The sequence below is a fragment of the Thamnophis sirtalis genome, unplaced genomic scaffold (assembly GCF_051295495.1).
Source record: "Thamnophis sirtalis isolate CommonGarterSnake01/CBP01778 unplaced genomic scaffold, rThaSir2_p1.2 scaffold_5, whole genome shotgun sequence".
Lineage (NCBI taxonomy): Eukaryota > Metazoa > Chordata > Lepidosauria > Squamata > Natricidae > Thamnophis > Thamnophis sirtalis.
The window spans coordinates 21659751-21677438 of NW_028261385.1; the positions used below are offsets into that span (position 1 = coordinate 21659751).

At 37.6% G+C, this 17688-nt stretch overlaps 1 protein-coding gene across 1 annotated transcript in view; it reads left to right on the top strand.

The window, feature by feature from the left end:
* Positions 1-17688, top strand: part of WDR70 (WD repeat domain 70) — a 130792-nt gene that overhangs the window by 35233 nt on the left and 77871 nt on the right. Inside the window, exon 9 of the mRNA XM_087715428.1 lies at positions 1449-1525. Within this exon, the coding sequence (XP_087571554.1) occupies positions 1449-1525 (77 nt within the window). The remainder of the gene's footprint in view (positions 1-1448; positions 1526-17688) is intronic.

Sequence of the window (17688 nt, forward strand, 5' to 3'; positions counted from 1 at the left end):
AATGTTAACTAGAGCCCTTACTGATAATAAATTAAATTTCAGTTTAGGTACATATAACATGGATAACTTCTCCTTTAGGAATGAACAACATGCATGACCTTCACCAGCCGCCTTCACCTTCCATCCATTTGCCAAGCATACAAGTTCCTTGCTCGTGGTCATTTTTACAAACCTTTTTCTATCTCTACCAATGCACTGTGATGCTCCACTATCAACAATCCACAAATCATGGGTTACTGGTGCTTTGCTAGACATAGCCAAAGTAGACATAGCTAAGTTGACATTAGCATTTTTTCTAGCTCTTCCGGCATTCTGTTGTTTTGCCTTTTTACAGAACCTAGCTATATGTCCCTTAGCCCCACAAGAAAAACATTTTCGAACAGTATAGGCAGTAGACAGTGACTCCTCATGTTGTGGTGGTTTCTCTCTCAGTTGTTCCCTCTCCATCCTTCCCCTTGACTCTTCCAACAGTCGTGCAGTAATGTCAGTCAATGTAAGTTCATTTTAGGTTAGGACCTCAAGAGACGACACAAAAACACCATAACTCTCATCCAGTGAGGAGAGTATGATATAAACTTGATGTAGCTCAGAGAAAATTAGTTCTTTTTCATGTAGATCCTGAAAAACCCCTTTCATATAGGTTATAGGTTATGAACTAACATATCATCTCCACCTTTCAGAAGACGCACCCTAAACAGTTTGCGTGTAAGCTGTATGTGCACCTACAGTGTCACGTACATAAATCCTCTTCAAATTCTCCCAGCATCTTGCAGCAGAATTTTCTCCACGAATATGAACTAATTGTTGGTCATTCAGTGTTAGACCAATAATACACAATGCCCGTTCGTTGCTTCGCTGAAAATCTGCTATCTTCTTGGCAACTTCATCATTATCTGGATTCCAAGCAGTTACATCTGGTGGATTCTGTACAGCATCCCATAAACCTTCCCTACGCAGGAGTAGACTGCATTTCAGTTCTACACCCCCCCCCCCCATCGTCAGTGCAGGAGCCCCTTCCCTCCCCCAGTATGGCAAACTTTGAGGTTTTGGGGTTTGACACCTTATTCTTCAGTTTTCAATGATGTTTATAAGGGTATTGGATTTTTGCATTTGTGTTGGAGGTACTGAAGTACTTCCAGATTGAAAGGATTAGCCGGTGACATCACCACTGCCCATAGGGATGCCCAATTTGGGGGTCCTTTCATGTCGCCAGCAGGAGCAAAGGACGGGAGCTCACCCCACCCCATGACAGTATTTGGGTCTCGAACGAGAGCTTGCTGCTGGTTAAATTAGTGTCCTAGCCATGCGAGCCACTGTGTTCCTACATACTATTGGATAATAATTATGTTTGTTTGTTGCACTATTTGGAAAAGAAGAGAACAAATAAATTGTTTGATTAAACATAAATTATTATACATTATATTCACACCTTCTGTTTGTCAATCTAGGGACACACAGCAATGCTTAATTCAGGCTGTTGGCATCCAAAAATAAAAGAAGAGTTTTTAACATGTTCCAATGATGGGTAAGTAATTTTTCAAGTATTCAAAAAGTAGACTTTTTATTTTGAATTCCTGCCATTTATTTACTGTTAAGATGTTTACCAACTGGGTCTAATCTAATGCTAAAATATACCAATTATCTCTAAAGCTAATTTATGAAAGATTCATAGGTTATATCTTAATTTGGGAAGCTCAGTTCATATTTAACAGCAAATATAAAGGCTAGGCGTGGTGAAGAAGAACTGCTACTTATTTTGTTTTATCTTTTGCTTAGCTTCTTTTTCCTTGACGTAGTTCTTAGACTTATCCAGTAATTATTATCCATAGAAATGATTGCTCTAAAATAAGATATGTAACCTTTTTAAGATTAAAGATCTTGGCTTACAAATAACATTTCAAGCTGCATTGTTAAAGGAGTCTCTGTGGGTGTAGCCAACTTTAGAGGGCTCTGCTTCATCTTTCTTTCTTTAAGATATTGAGGCAGTTTTGTCCAAATGTTTCCATGGCAGGTGAAAATATGACATCACTCCACAGTGCAAAGCGCATGGCAAAATACGGAACCCTGTTTAACTTTCCTACCGAAAGGGTACCTGTTTATCTACTAGCATTTACATGCTTTCGAACTGCTAGGTTGGCAGGAGCTGAGACAAGTGACAGGAGCTCACTCTGTCTCAGAATGGTAGGACTCGAACTGCCAGAGTCTAGACCCGTGATGGCGAACCTATGGCATGCGTGGCACAGGGGCACACAGAGCCATATCTGAGAGCATATGAGGCGTTGCCCTACGTCAGCTCCATCCCACATGTACACACTGGCCAGCTGATTTTCAGGCTTCCGGAGGGCGGGGGGAGACTGTTTTCACCCTCCCCAGGCTTCAGGAAAGCCTCCCGAGCCTGTGGATAGTGAAAAATGAATCCAATGGAAGTTCGGAACTGAACTTCCGGTTGGCCTGTTGGGTCATTTTTCATTCTTCCCAGGCTTTAGGAGGCTTTCCTGAAGCCTAGGGAGGGTGAAAACGGCCTCCCCCGGCCTCTGGAAGTCTGAAAATCAGCTGTCCAGCGTGCGCATTCGTGCTGGAGCCGACATAGGGCAACACCTATGGTCCTATTTACAGATACAATCAAGGTTTGCACAGGATAGGAAGAAGGATGTTATTGCCAAAGATTACACAATATGAGATAAACTTTTGATACAGACAGAAAACAGGTTGATCAAAGTGTTGTATAGATTTTTGTTGGAACATAAGCTAGAGGAGGAACATGTCAAAGAAACTATGGTTACCTGGGTGATAAATTTCGGTTATAATGTGGAATTGGCTAAATGGGAAAAACTTTGGAAACTTCATCAGAAACTAACAAACAATGGCTACAGCGTATGAAGAAAATCTTTATAAGATGTTTTACAGATGGCATCTCCCCCCAGCACGGCTCTCCAAAATGTTTAAAAATCTGGCCCCAAATTGTTGGAAGTGTAAAAAAACACCAGGCACTTTTTATCATATGTGGTGGACATGCAATGAGGCAAAAAAATATTGGAAAATGATTCAATCATATTTAGAACAAATGGTGGGGGACCAAATTCTGTTTAAACCAGAAATTTTTCTCCTAGGTATAATACCGGAAGGGTTTAAGAAAGATACACTTTATCTAATTATACATGTACTAATTGCGGCGCGCATAACTTACGCACAATATTGGAAAAAAGAAAATGCACCATCAGAGCTAGATATAATCAGAAAAGTGTTGGCCTGTGCAGAAGCAGATAGGCTCACTCTTGAACTTAAAAATAAAGGGAAATCAGAATATTTTGAAGTCTGGAACAGATTTTATGATTGGTATAAGACAAGGTGACAAGATTGGAACAAACTGTATATATTGTGATTGGACAGAAGGATAATGTATTAAGTAGGCTAATAGTTAATAGTTGAGACTAGTTGTATATAATGTGAATGTATGGTCACTTCGACTTCGTGGTACTGCATTGTTTTAAATGTAAAAGTAATAAAATATATATTCGAAAAGAAAACTATGAAGTTGCTTGAAATGTAAGAGGAAATCCTTCAGACAGAAGTTTTCCATCACTGAGTACTTTTTTCTTGTGTCTGATTGACCAATTATTTAAAACTTCCATGATAGGAACTTAAAAAGATTGATGTTTAGACAATTAAAACAACAAAATCAAATGTGTCTGGAGGATTTGTTATTGTTTCTAAGCCCAATAAGATATGAACGTTCTGTTCTCAGCAGAAAAAGACAAGAAAATTCTTAACATTTCAAAACCCATTAAGTTTCGAACTAATCATTTTTACCACTTAGGATTACAAGCGTTTAAGAATGTTATTATTCCATCAATTTAAAACTTCGAGGGTTTTTTTTTTCTTGGAAGATAGCTTTTGACATTGAAAAAAAATTATAAATGTCCAACCTTTCCTGTTTTTTTTCTATTTGTTATACCAAATATGGGTTCATTTCATGTTGAAATTTCTACCCTGCTTAATTGTCTAAAACTCAAGTAAACACGAATGGATATATAGTTATAGTCCCCAAAACTCCAAATTGCCTTACGTAATAAAAAAAATATTTGAAGCAATTCACTGCTGGCAGTAAGATTTGTATGTTCACATGCCAGAAGTTAGGACTTAAGGTGCAGCAGTGCAGCACCAGACATTTTATAGATTAACAGGAGTAATTTGTCAGAATGACAGAATTACTTTTCATGCTAATTGAAGTGAAAACTTACTCAGACGTTAGCTGTACTTTAACAACGGTTTTTCCAAGCACTCTTTCACTGCGTATGAAGTTCTTGGAAGGTAGAAGTTTTTTGTTGTTTACCAAGTTGCAAATGATTTGTTGTTTGGCCAAATAAATAGAAGGTTTTGTAATCCTGCCAAGGATTGGATATGGATATAGGGACAGACCTTCTTGGAGAAAATACGTCTATGTAATCATTATGTAATCACTATATAATCGCTAACCAGTACCAACTTGAAGGCATATAACCAATCAATAAATGAGACAAATAAACACAAAAGCTAAGCTTCATTGCTTTTCTTTAAGTGTTTGTGTGAATGGCTGGGCCACAAAACAACCAAGGTTATGAGTGCTGCAGCTTCAGTGAATGCAAAAAAAGATTGTATCACTGTTATTTTAGCTTTTGGGAAGCACTTAATGAGTCCTTTAAACATTTGTCTGCACAGCCTAATTTGACAACACAAAGGGAATAAGTGAGACCCCCAAATAAACATGCCACAATGTGCCACATTTAAGCAAATATATATAATCTGCATAATGTGGATATGGATGTGGGGATCTTCTTGGAGAAAATCTGTCTATGCAATCACTATGTATTCATTATGTAATCACTATAAAATCGCTAACCAATACCAACTTGAAGGCATATAACCAAACAATCAATGAGACCAAGTCAGCCACGCAGAATCAATCTGTTGCAAAAGATGACACAGGATACAATTTCACATCCCAAAGTACATTTAATTTAAAACTGCATGGAAACCTGAGAATCCCCCCCCCCAATGCTATATATACACTGTGGCATACTGATTTTTATTCAAGCACATTGCCCCACTAGAGTATGTTTTACTTAGACAGATCCTAGTTGATAGTTGAATATATTCAAATTTCTTAATGCAGATCTTCCATCTGAGGGATAGAATCTCCCGAACTCTTAAACAATTAGAAATTGTTTCAGAAATGATGAATTTTGTAAAATAAGATATATATATAAAATTCCGCATACATAAATCTCAAACAAACTAAAAGGTTTTTTTTTAAACAAGGTAATTATTCTTTCTCTGTGAAAGCAGAAAGAAAACATAAGGTTAAGTTCTCTAAAAGAAACCTGAAACAGTATTATGGATTAAATTTATATAGCTTTACCAATCCTCTTTACTTTTCTTTTTACTTGGGGAGATAGATCTTAAAAGAATATGGTGTACAGATAGTCTTCAATTTACAACCTTAGTTGGTATCAGAATTTCCATTGCTAAGCAATATGGTCGTAAAGTAAGATATTATGTTCCCTGCGCTCAGTTATTCGGTCCCTAGTCATCTCATGACTGGAGTACTGTAATGCGCTCTGTATGGGGCTACCCTTGAAGAGCATTTGGAAGTGCAGAGTGCAGCAGTGCAGGTAGTTTTGGGAATCACAGGCTGTACAGCTTTGTAACTAGAACTTAGTAGTCATAAAATGGGCTTTCGATATCTGTATCAATCCCAATTCTTGTGAAGGTGATGGTGATAAGACCTTTTTTGTTTCCTTTTAACTAAAAACATAAATATATAAAATTGAATTTTTGATTTATATGTTTCCATTAGTTGCTTCAATCTTTCTCAGTTATTTTTCACATCATCCATTTTCTTTCTGGCTACGTGTTGGTTTCTTGGTACCGAATAGTTTATAACAAATGCTCTTACATACACTGTATTGCCAAAAGTATTCGCTCACCCATCCAAATAATCAGAATCAGATGTTCCAATCACTTCCATGGCCAGAGGTATATAAAATCTAGTACCTAGGCATGCAGACTGTTTTTACAAACATTTGTGAAAGAATGGGTCACTCTCAGGAGCTCAGTGAATTCCAGTGTGGAACTGGTGATAGGATGCCACCTGTGAAACAAATCCAGTCGTGAAATTTCCTTGCTCCTAAATATTCCACAATCAACCGTCAGCTGTATTATAAGAACGTGGAAGTGTATGGGAACAACAGCAACTCAGCCACAAAGTGGTAGGCCACGTAAATTCGTCCAACATCAGTGTGTGACCTTCTAAATGCACTTCTGGAAGAATGGTCAAAAATTCCCATAAACACACTCCTGAACCTTGTGGACAGCCTTCCAAAAAGAGTTGAAGCTGTTATAGCTGCAAAGAGTGGACCAACATCATATTGAACCCTATGAATTAGGAATGGGATGTTACGTACGATAAGTTCATATGCGAGTAAAGGCAGGTGAGCGAATACCTTTGGCAATATAGTGACTCCTGGTTGGTGGTGCTCATATGCTGTGCAATATTAACAGCATTTATGTTTTTAGAGACAGAATTGGTCTCCCAAAGATTTCTGGTTTTCATCACCTTCAAGAATAGGAACTCCAGGGTTATTCCCGAAGACTCTGTTTTTCTTGGCAGATTGTTTTCTGAGTAGCTAATGGAAACACATTCACCATATTCTTTTAGGAGATATATTTAATGCCCGAGGAAATAATGCATTGTTATTACAGGTAGCCAATAATCTATGAGACATGGGTTTTGTTCTGAGGAACAATCAATTTATCTTATTTTTTAAAAATGTAACTATAGTTTTGAGTGTTTGTTTAAAAAAGCAATAAAAACAAATGAGGAATCAAATCAAATGAGTACATATTAAATATCCATTTATTATTCCAAAGGCAGATTTGGGGATGATAAATGTGAGTATTCACAGTCATGCAAAGCAAACATAATTGCTTTTGTTGCTGTTGTTACTTTGCACTGAGGAGAAGTTGCAGATATTTTTAAATAACTTAACAAATAAATACAATAGAAAGATGTTCTTAAATGCTACCCAGTGTAGTTGCAAAATATTATAATCAGTTCTATAACTTATGCAACTATGCTGCTGCAGTTAGAAATATTGACTGTTTTATATAGGTAAAGATTGAAAGACTGAAACAATACAGAGTTCAAATATTAAGTGCTGTACTAAAACCAAATTGAGAGAGCTCTGGATGGGATGGAGATGAGGTCTTCTTATCCCATCAGCTATCTATTTATATTGGCACTATATTCTCTGAATCACCATAATTATTTATTTATAAATAAGGCAGTTATTAATTATAAGGCAAATATTTATTTAATAAATGAATAAAATAATAAATGTATAAAATATGTATATAAGCAGATGCTTAGATTGGAAAATACAGATCCATATTCTCTCGTGACCCGTCAAAAGCGCGTTCCACAAAAGCACGGTCGACGAAATCGCGTATGTGACGTCATCACAACGCGATGAAAAAGATCGAAAAATTGAAATAAAAATTAAATTACAGCAAGCCGATTCACATAAAGGTAAGGGTTAGGTTAAGGGTTAGGGTTAGGTTAAGGGTTAGGGTTAAGGGTTAGGGTTAGGGTTAGAGCGTTAGCGTTACGTTTAGCGTTAGGTTAAGGGTTAGCGTTAGGTTTTTCGTTACGTTAAGGGTTAGGTTTAGGGTTAGGTTTAGGGTTAGGTTTAGGTTTAGGGTTAGGTTTGGGGGGGTTAGGGGAAGGTTTTAGCTTTATTTTTACATTTTTCGATCTTTTTCAATCTTTTTCGTCGCTCTGTGATGACGTCACATACGCGCTTTCGTCCACCGCGATTTTGTTGTCCGCGGTTTTGTGGTAGAACCTATTCTCTAAGGATTATTCCTCTCTTTAAATGCTTTAAACTCTAAATGTGTTGAGCCTGTATTGGTAGTTTTGAATTAAGTCACATGTGTGTGCTAGACATGAGGAATCCATGAAACTCCCAAGTAAGTTGTCTCTTGTCATTTATAGGATCTCGCATCTTAGTTCAAGCAATAGGAGAGTATTATGTCCCTTCAGATTGTTATCTATGGAGATTCTCAGTCATCTGGGTCATGGTTGTCCCAAAGGTGCTTTTTTCAAAGGCGTTGGAGATGTTTCTCTTCTCATCCAACAAGCTTCTTCAGTTCTGACTGAAAATTTTTCAGTCAGAACTGAAGAAACCTCTTGGATGTCACTTTTGAAAAAGCCCCTTCGGGACCTTCAGATTGTTATGTGAGTGAAAACAGGAGCATCCTAAGTGCTAGTCAGGTGGTCTCCACGTTTGTAACAAAACCAGCATGTGGAAGTTAAGATTTCATTGCCATTGCACCCCGAAAGTGATACTGCCATAAATCCTATTTTACCAGCTCCATATCTTGATAGGTTCTACTGTTTTATGTACCCAAACCTTATGGGCCATTCAATCTGGCAGCAGCTGAATTGTCATTAAAAAAAACAGCGTTCCTACCTGATAATGTGGTTTAGGAAGAAATATTTATTGATTAGTCTTGTTTCTGATATTTTTCTACTCTTTGGCTCCAAATCTTCCTAGTGCTTTATAACAAAAGTTATAGCGAAGCCTTCTGATTCCAAATCAGGCTTTTAATGTTGTAAGTAGGACAAAATATTGCTGTGATGAAATATGGGAAATAAAAAAAAACTTTTGTCTATGAAAGGCTAGGCTAGTATTGATATGAACTCGGTTTAATAGAAAATCTGTTTCTTTACTACTGCTGTGTAAATGTGTAAATTCTGCACAGTAATGAATAAAATAAAATGCTCAGAGAAGCTCTCACTGCCTGTTCCACTAGGCCCATGATGGTGAAACTATGTCATGCATGCCGGAAGTGGCACACAGAGCCATCTCTCCTGGCACGTGACCTGTTGCCCATTGTTTGGCCACCTGGTTTTTACGCACATGGGAGCACCAGAAACCGGAAGAGCAGCCACCCAGTACACATGCGCGTACTGGGGAAAGATCTTCCGGTTTCCTGCGTGCACACATGCTGGCTACCTGGTCTTCTGGTTTCTGGCATGTATGTGTGTGTGAAGGCCACCTGGCAGGTGCGCATGTGCGTGCCAGAAACTGGAAGATCATCTTTCCGGTGCGCACATGCGTACTGAGTGGCTGCTCTTCTGGTGTCCGGCATGCGCGCACTCCCCATTTCAGCACATAGTGCCAAAAAGTTTTCCCAACACTGCATTTAGCTATCTGAACAGCTTCCATTCTAGCAGTTTGCAAGACCTGTAACTGCTTAGCATTAGAAAATTGGTAAACCCTTATTTCTCCCTTGTGTTTTTTCACCAACTCCTAGTCCTAGATCAAAATCTTTCTTTCCTTAAGTCCCACCAATTGCCCTATGAGGTCATGAAGCTGACCACTAATAAAACTCCATAAGCCGCTTTTTCTGAGAAGGAAATTTTATGTTTTACCTGCTTTCTATTTTTATAGCTATCATTTAAGAGGTTTTAAAATGTCATTGACTTAATCCTATAGTTGGACTATTTCTGAGTCCCATCTGTATTATTGGTTGATTTAGCCTTTGAATCTGAGGGCTGAGGAGAAGGATTAGTGATGATATCGCTAAATTGCTCCTAATGCTGTTTAGCTAAAGGACATGTAATGCTTTTGATAATGAGTATACAAGCTAGGTAAGAGGAAAGAGGAAAAGTAATTTGTTTGTTTCTTTATCTTGAATAGGGAAGAGGCAGAAAACCAATTAATAGCTGTTAATTCCCCCCACCCTATATTTGTGGCCAGCAGGGGGTGAACTTAAGTTAAAAGTTATCATGTAGTGATAACTTTGGTACTAACTCTGTATTAATTAAATTGAGTGACCAAGGCAATTCTTTAGTTAAAAATCGCTCAGGAATTGGTGCTAAGCATTCGGAGCAAATGAATAAGGTAGATGTAGGGGAACCAGACTTCAAGTTGTCTGTTATTGCCTAAATAATTATTTATTTAGGCTGATAAATTATTTATTTAGGCTGATAAGGCTGATATTTTCCTGTATTTTGCAAGAATTTAAGATGTAATCTGTACCTTTATCACTAAGTGGTTTTAGTATCAGATTGAATTGTCCAAGAAGATGGAACACTAGCTCCTTGACATTAGCTTTAAATCTACCCTGTAGATTTAAACTTTCTAAATTGTGCCAATTGAAAATATGATCTTGGTTTTGACACAAATGATCATTTGGTCCTGTGGCTAAAAGTCCTTTCCCCAAATTAAAATTTATTAACAAAATGTAGTGTGCTATCAGATTTGTGTATAAAGACGCAGAAAAATTGCAACAGAGAGAGGGGGGGTTGTCTAATTGCTATTCAACAACATGAATTGAGCTGTGCTTTATCTGGCTTTGAAAAGGAGATTGCAAGCTAACGCTTATGAAGAGAGTTTGAGTGACCTGGGTATGTTTAGAACTGAAAAGAGACAGCTGAAAGTGATATTATCTTCAAATCCCTAAAGGGGATGAGCTTCAGGCTGCTATACACAACTCATTCACTCCTTCATTTCTACTTTTGTGAAAGTAGATAAAAAAGTTGATCTCGGAACCTAAGACAAAGTAAAGTTGGAACAACAGGCTGTATGCATCAGACTGTTTACCCATTCATGCTGTGATTTATTAAGCTACAAACATTGTTTTAAAATGCCATATGAACATGGCTCATGGGTTGTCACTGAAGTAATAAAAGAACATCTGAAATTTAACATCCAAAGGCTAAAATTGCAAACCAGAGGCATTGCAGACATCATTTCTGTGCCATCAGAGTTTTAGGAGGCAGTAAATTATAGCAAATAGCTAATTTAAGCTAAAACTATTCATACATTCTGACTGATTCTATGGAAGGCTAATATACCATAGTTAACTGTGGAAAGCATTCTGAGGACTTTCTCCTAATCATTGATTTTCTATGTATTGCAATAAACCTGGATTTCAAATATCCTGTATGACTTGGCCTAATTATAAAATAAAGAAAAATGTAGAGGAAAAAACATATAAATAGGCCACAAAACTGAAAAGTTGGACTGAAAAGCATTTATAAATGCTAAATGAACTGAAAAACATTTATAAATGCTATCCTTGTATTTTAGGTTAGAGCAGTAATGTTCCTGCATTCTTTTTTTGAAATTCAATAATAGGCAGAAAATAATTTATGGGATTCCCAAATTCTGGAGCTTTCACATGAAACCAAAATGAGAATAAGAATTGAATTGTCAGGGGACTTCGGTCTATCTGGCTTTTTTCTTACCACACGTGATAATTTTTCTCGTGAATAAGCAAGATGGAACTCAGTGATATTAAATTCCCGCACAGCAGGTGTTCTGTGTCCCTAGCCTCTCTCTTCCACACCCCACAGCCCCCCTTCAGAAATAGAATTGCAGCCAATCTTGAAATGTAGCAGTCTTGTGTTTTGTGATTTGTCATCTGAGTCAGTATTGTGGTTTATCTTGCAGTTGGTTTATTGTAGAAAAGTCCTTTATAGGATCTGCCTCTTTCTACCTCTTAGATGCCCAGGTTAGTACTTGGACAACTTTTCAAAACAAAACATGTTCTGTTCTACTTCCAAAGGCTGTCTTAGTAATAGATCTGAAGCTAGGTTTTCGGTTTTCACTGACACATGTTTTATATATTCCATTTTTACTTCACTTTTATCTGAAGAATTCAAGGCAGCAATTTCCTCATCTCCCTATATTCTGTCTTCATGTTAACCTTATGAGGTAAGTTAAGCAGAGAGATGAGAAATGGTTTAGTCTCAACTAGTCTTTTCAAGGTCAATGGAAATAGGATTTTTAACTAAAAGGTAGAATTTATACAGATGACATGTTGGGGCTATGTATACAGGTAGTCCTCGATTTACGACCCAAATTGAGCCCCAAATTTCTGTTGTTAAGTAAGACATTTGTTAAGTAAGTTTTTCCCCATTTTAAGACCTTTCTTGCCACAATTGTTAAGTGAATGACTGCGGTTCATGAGTTAATAACCAGGTTGTTAAATGAACTAAACTTTGCTTGTCAGAAGGTTGCAACAGATGAAAACATGGTCTTGGGTGACAGCAACGGTCATAAATATGAACCAGTTACCAAGCATCTAAATTTTGGTCACATGATAATCAAGATGCTGCAAAGATTGTAACTGGGAAAAACAGTCACAAGTCAAATTTTTCAATGGTGTATCTTTGAACAGTCATTAAACAAACTGTTGTAAGTCAAGGACTACCTGTATTGATGAGAAATTAAACTTCCTTCAATTTTTGACCCGGTAATGAATAATGGCATCATAAGCTGCCTTGTGCCAGTTTTTATTCATTAGGCTAGCAGCATCTTTGGAGGTTCTCAAACATCACTTGTAATTACTTTGTCATAAGCTGTTCTGAGCAGTTGTTTTGAAGGACATCTCTAGACACTATATAACTAAAATAATGCATTTTAACTAGGGAGGCTAAAATTATACTAAGGAATATTTGGCATGTCAAACACATACCTTAACATTAGCTAAATACTCCTTTACCAAGTTGGCATTCCCATTGTTGGAGAAATATAGAACACTCTATATTTTGACATAGTCTTATCTTGGGAATACAATTTAGCTGACATCCCTATCAGTAGACTTGATGGCTTTCGTGAACCTTTCCATCTAAGAACGTAAGATAATCCTGCTTGATCAGGCCAAGGCCTATCTTAGGTCAGTGCTTTGTTTCTTGTAGTGGCCAATCAGAAGTTTCTGCAGTGTTCTCGAGCAGAAGATAGAGAAGGTGCCTCCATCCCACTGCTGTTCTCCTGCAAGTACTGTTTGAAGATCTTGCCCCTAATCAGGAGGTATGATGGTGGTCTGTAATCCTACTATCTTTAGAACTATCTGTAATCCTACACCACCACAATATACAGTATGGTCAAAGTTTTGTCCAAAACCTGAGGATAGGTAGACATTTTGGTGAAAGAAACAATATACAAAACTGTGTACTGGCTGTATCTTTAATGAAAACTGACATTTACTGTTTTTTGTTGGGAAAAAGTTTGGGAACATTTAATACCGTAATGTTTTAAATGCGCTTGCTTTAGCAGCAATATTTGTTGATGAATCCTGAACATTGCCGTAGATATATTTTGGCTCATACTTTACAACTGCTTTACTTGATGATATTTGGAGGCTATCCATGAACTGCTGTCTTCAGGTTATACTACACATTTCAATTTGAATAAGGTCAGGGTTTAACTTGGTCATCCCCCAAAGTGATTTTTTTTCTAGCTATTCTGTTGTTGATTTTGTTGTTTGTCATTGTCATGCTTTATTATCCATATCTGATTAAGCATCACCTCGTGATGCTGATATGCTCCTATAGAATTTGCTAGTTCCATCAATGACAGTTGTTCAAGTCCTGAGGCTGCAAAGCGGTTCCGAACGTCCTATGCTATGAAGTAGGAATAAGTTTCTTTTGTTAGAATACTTGGAAACCACTTCTGGACTTTGTGCTTAAAGTGGAAAAAACTGAAACTTAGATTTTGGATTTCACCAATTGCATAGATTTGTTGATAGAGAAATTGATAGAGAAGTTGATAGAGAAATTAGAGCCAAGGTGGCGCAGTGGTTAAATGCAGCACTGCAGGCTACTGCTAGATCAGCAGGTCAGCGGTTCAAATCTCACCGGCTCAGGGTTGACTCAGCCTTCCATCCTTCCGAGGTGGGTAAAATGAGGACCCAGATTGTTGGGGGCAATATGCTGACTCTCTGTAAACTGCTTAGAGAGGCCTGAAAGGCCTATGAAGCGGTATATAAGTCTACTGCTATTGCTATTACTGCTATTGCTAATTTATACTATTATCTCAAAGTAAAAAGTTGAGGTTGGATGCTACTATCTTATTTTACTGCACCAAAGGGAGTCAGGAATCAATGCCTTTTCTTTCTTTTTCCCTTCTTTTCTGCACCCTTCCCTTCCCCTCCCCTATTTTTCCTACTATATTACATAAAAGGTTTATATATATATATTACAGACAAGTTTTTTAAACAGTGTATAGCAATTGCTCCAACTATATTCCTGAACATTTTAGAGATGAACATTTTGTTAATTGATTTTAGAGCTCATCTTTGAATTCAGGCCAGTACTCAAGGTAGTAATGAAGACTTCACGCCTTCACTTTCAATAACAGTGAGATTTTGGAACAAAATAATTTGTCTTATTTTTTAATCTCTTTTTTCCCCCCAATAAAGTGCATTGGAGGAATATTCTCTTAAATGAAAATTTTCAAATTATATTCAGTACCAATTGCTATAGCCTAAATTCTTTTGTCAGTTTCAAAAAAATAGGATGCAAATTTCATGATTCATATACAATTATTCTAAATCTACCTTATTCCCAAACCCTATAAATTAGATAATATAACAAAATAAGGTGGGGATTGTTTTTTTTAGAATTTTCTCACTATTGTCCATCAATTGCTGTTGCTGTGGTGCAGAAAGCTAAAGATGGAATTATTAGCTGAATACCTTCTGAGTCATCACAGTGGTTGTACAAACATTTTGTGCTTTGTACACAGCTAATACTGGCCAGGCTGAGCAGCTGGAATAGCGGACAAATCACGCCAAAGCGAATATGAGACTTTTGAATAAACACCATATATCGCTGTAGTTTTGCTTAGATATATCATTTGTCTTCACCATTCAAAGACTCCAGACAAAGAGCACAGAAAATTAAGCCACTAAATCTTTGTTTAGTTGTCTTAGATTATTTGTTTCAGTGGAAGATCTTTTATAGTTTTGTTATTCTTTCCTGTATCATTCCGTTTGACCTCAGGGTAATAACGCGATGAATTCTCTAAACTAAAATGGATTATGTTTAAGGCCGAAAGGTTTATTAGAAAGTATGTCCAACTTAATTGTTCTAATTTTAGAGAAAAACAATGATTTAATGAAGTTAGATTCCAGATTTAATAGATGGGTTTGGAATGTTAAGACATATATTTTGAAATACAGTAAGGTAGTTTGGCTTTCCTTGGAGGCTGCATTTCAGAATTCAATTCAATTCAATTTGCTTTATTTGTATGCCGCCCTTTTCCCTGAGGGGACTCAAGGCGGCTCACAGTTCAGGGGGGGGGGGAACAGACAAGTTACAAACATGAAAACCATACACCGTTAAAAAAGCACAACAGTCATACCATTCGAGTGGGGTTGCAAGTCTTTTAGCCCCAGGCCTGTCGGAACAGCCAGGTTTTAAGGGCTATGCGGAAGGTCTGGAGGGTGGTGAGGGTATGAATCTCCACGGGGAGTTCATTCCAGAGGGTCAGAGCAGCCACCGAGAAGGCTCTCCTCCGGGTAGTTGCCAGACGACATTGGCCGGCAGATGGAATTCGGAGGAGGCCTAGTCTATGGGATCTTATCGGTCTAGTGGAGGTAATTGGCAGTAGGCGGTCTCTCAAGAATGGGGCCCTGAACTCTCTAGGAATACCCTTGATCCACACTTTGGTTCATACTGCTTTGGTTCATATTGCATATTGCATAGGAATCTGAAAGGGCACAGTATGAAAGTATCCATTTATTACATATTTGTCTTTTATTTCTTTTCAGATCTGGGTAGCAATTAATCCTCTTTCTCTGAATACATGTTTATCATCTGGCAGTTTTCTAGGTGTGATGGAACGTGCAGCTGAAGAAGGATTGGAGGAGGGGGGAGGGAATGTCGGCAGTAGCACTGTGGCTTCCCAGGGAGGAGGCAGCATGTTCCAGAAGAGACAGTATAGTCTTGAATTAAATGGAGGAGGAAGGAAAAGGTTCAGAGTAGCCACCTTCTTGAATCTCCCAGGTTATATCTTTTAGGTTCGAAATCTGTAGCTTTACTCTGCCAAAATTCTGTCTATTAGGCATAAGCAAATAAAGAACTGGACTCAATTGAATCTCACTTTGTCCTCTCTGGGCTTGACACTAAGTTAGAGTAAGATGAAGTGATTTCCCCCAAATTATCCAGTAAGTGTCGTAGCTGTTGAGATATGAATCTGGTGCTCCCTGAATCTAGAATTATTGCAGTAATTCTTTTTAAATTTGATTTATCACATAGACAAATGATAAATTTCACTTTAATTCAGCAATGAGATCCCTTGTTGTGCCTTTAATAGTTTGGATCTATCTCAGGAAATGCTGAAAGATAGTCAGGCATTGTTCCTTGACATTGTTAGATGCCAGAAAAGCGGCAAAAACCCTAACTACCATTTCTCTGGAGGAGTGTACAACTTTATTGGGATAATTTTTCATTTATTTTAAGTGCTTACCAGCATGTCCCGCAAGCAAGTAAATAAGCCACAAGAGTGTATCCTTACACTTGCCAAATAGACATCCAGCAAATTTGAAACAAGGAAGAAAAATAATGTTCACTTCCTTGAAAAGAAGCCTAATAGAGAGAGAATGACCTGGAACGCGTATTACTAATTAGTTAAGAAGGGTAACCAAAAATGCTTTCCTCTTTGCGTTAGGAAATGCACAGGAGAGAAGGAGAGAGGAAGTCAAACTTCGTCCCTCCCATACCTTCTTTGTCATTTCAGTTCCTTCCATGCATTATCCAGACCCCGATAGAGATGAATTTTGCTGCTTCGCAGTAGTCAGATGAAATACTGCTTGTATATTTCCCTCTGTTATTGTCACCATAAGAACTGCAAACGCTTTGTAAACAAAAACCAAACATTTGGCGAATGGGTTTGGGAATTTTAGTGGTGGGCCCTGCTATTCTCAGCACTTGGCTAGAGCCCTGAGACCAAGAAACAAGCTAAGTGGTTAATCCAGCTGCAGTGCTGAGCCTCTCTGCTCTTCAGGCCCCCAAGATGTCTGGAATTGAAAACATGTGCCTTAACTACTGAGTTACAGCTTCTTTGGAGACCTAAAGGATATGAGTCTTATATCTACTTGCAGAAGTTATTCAGAAATCAAGGAAGGAATATATATTATTGCCATCTGCAATGTTTGAAAGATTTCAATTTTGAAGCCTTCCAGTGTAGGATTCTCTTTTATCTTCTCTACGTGTGCATTTTAAAATGCCTCTCATCATACAGGACTGCAACCAAATTATGCACCACAAAGGCAATGCCCACTTTTCCCTCCCTTTGGATGCATATGGCAAAATGCAAATCTGAGACCAGAATCCTTTATTGAAATGGGTCAAAAAAGCCTTACACATCCAAAGCCTGCAGGGTGAGTTACAATTCTAATCTGCTCTGCTCCTTGCCTGATTTTGCCCAGCTGTATCTATCAATCTAGAACTGTTTTTTTTAAAGAAATCTGTCCTCTTGACTACAATTGAATTTACAATAAGAAAACTACATTTGTTTTCTTTCTTTAAGAGGAATCCTCTTGAAGCATAACCTAATTTTAACCTAGATCCTACATTATTTATACGTTTAAATTGAAAACGCTCTAAAAATGTGGCTGTGAGCTATGTGAATTTTCAGAGCAGGTGCATGGTATTTATAGTAAGGCTATTTGCACAAAGTAAAAGTTTTCAGGTAATATGAAATGGTATTTGTAGAAACTCTTGTCTTAATACTATAAAGTTTTTGTGTGACTATGTCAAGCTTTTTACCCTGGTTCTCTTACTATTGCTTTATGTTTATTGTATGTTTTAATTTTGTACGTAAGAACATTTTCCACCCAGTACTATAATTT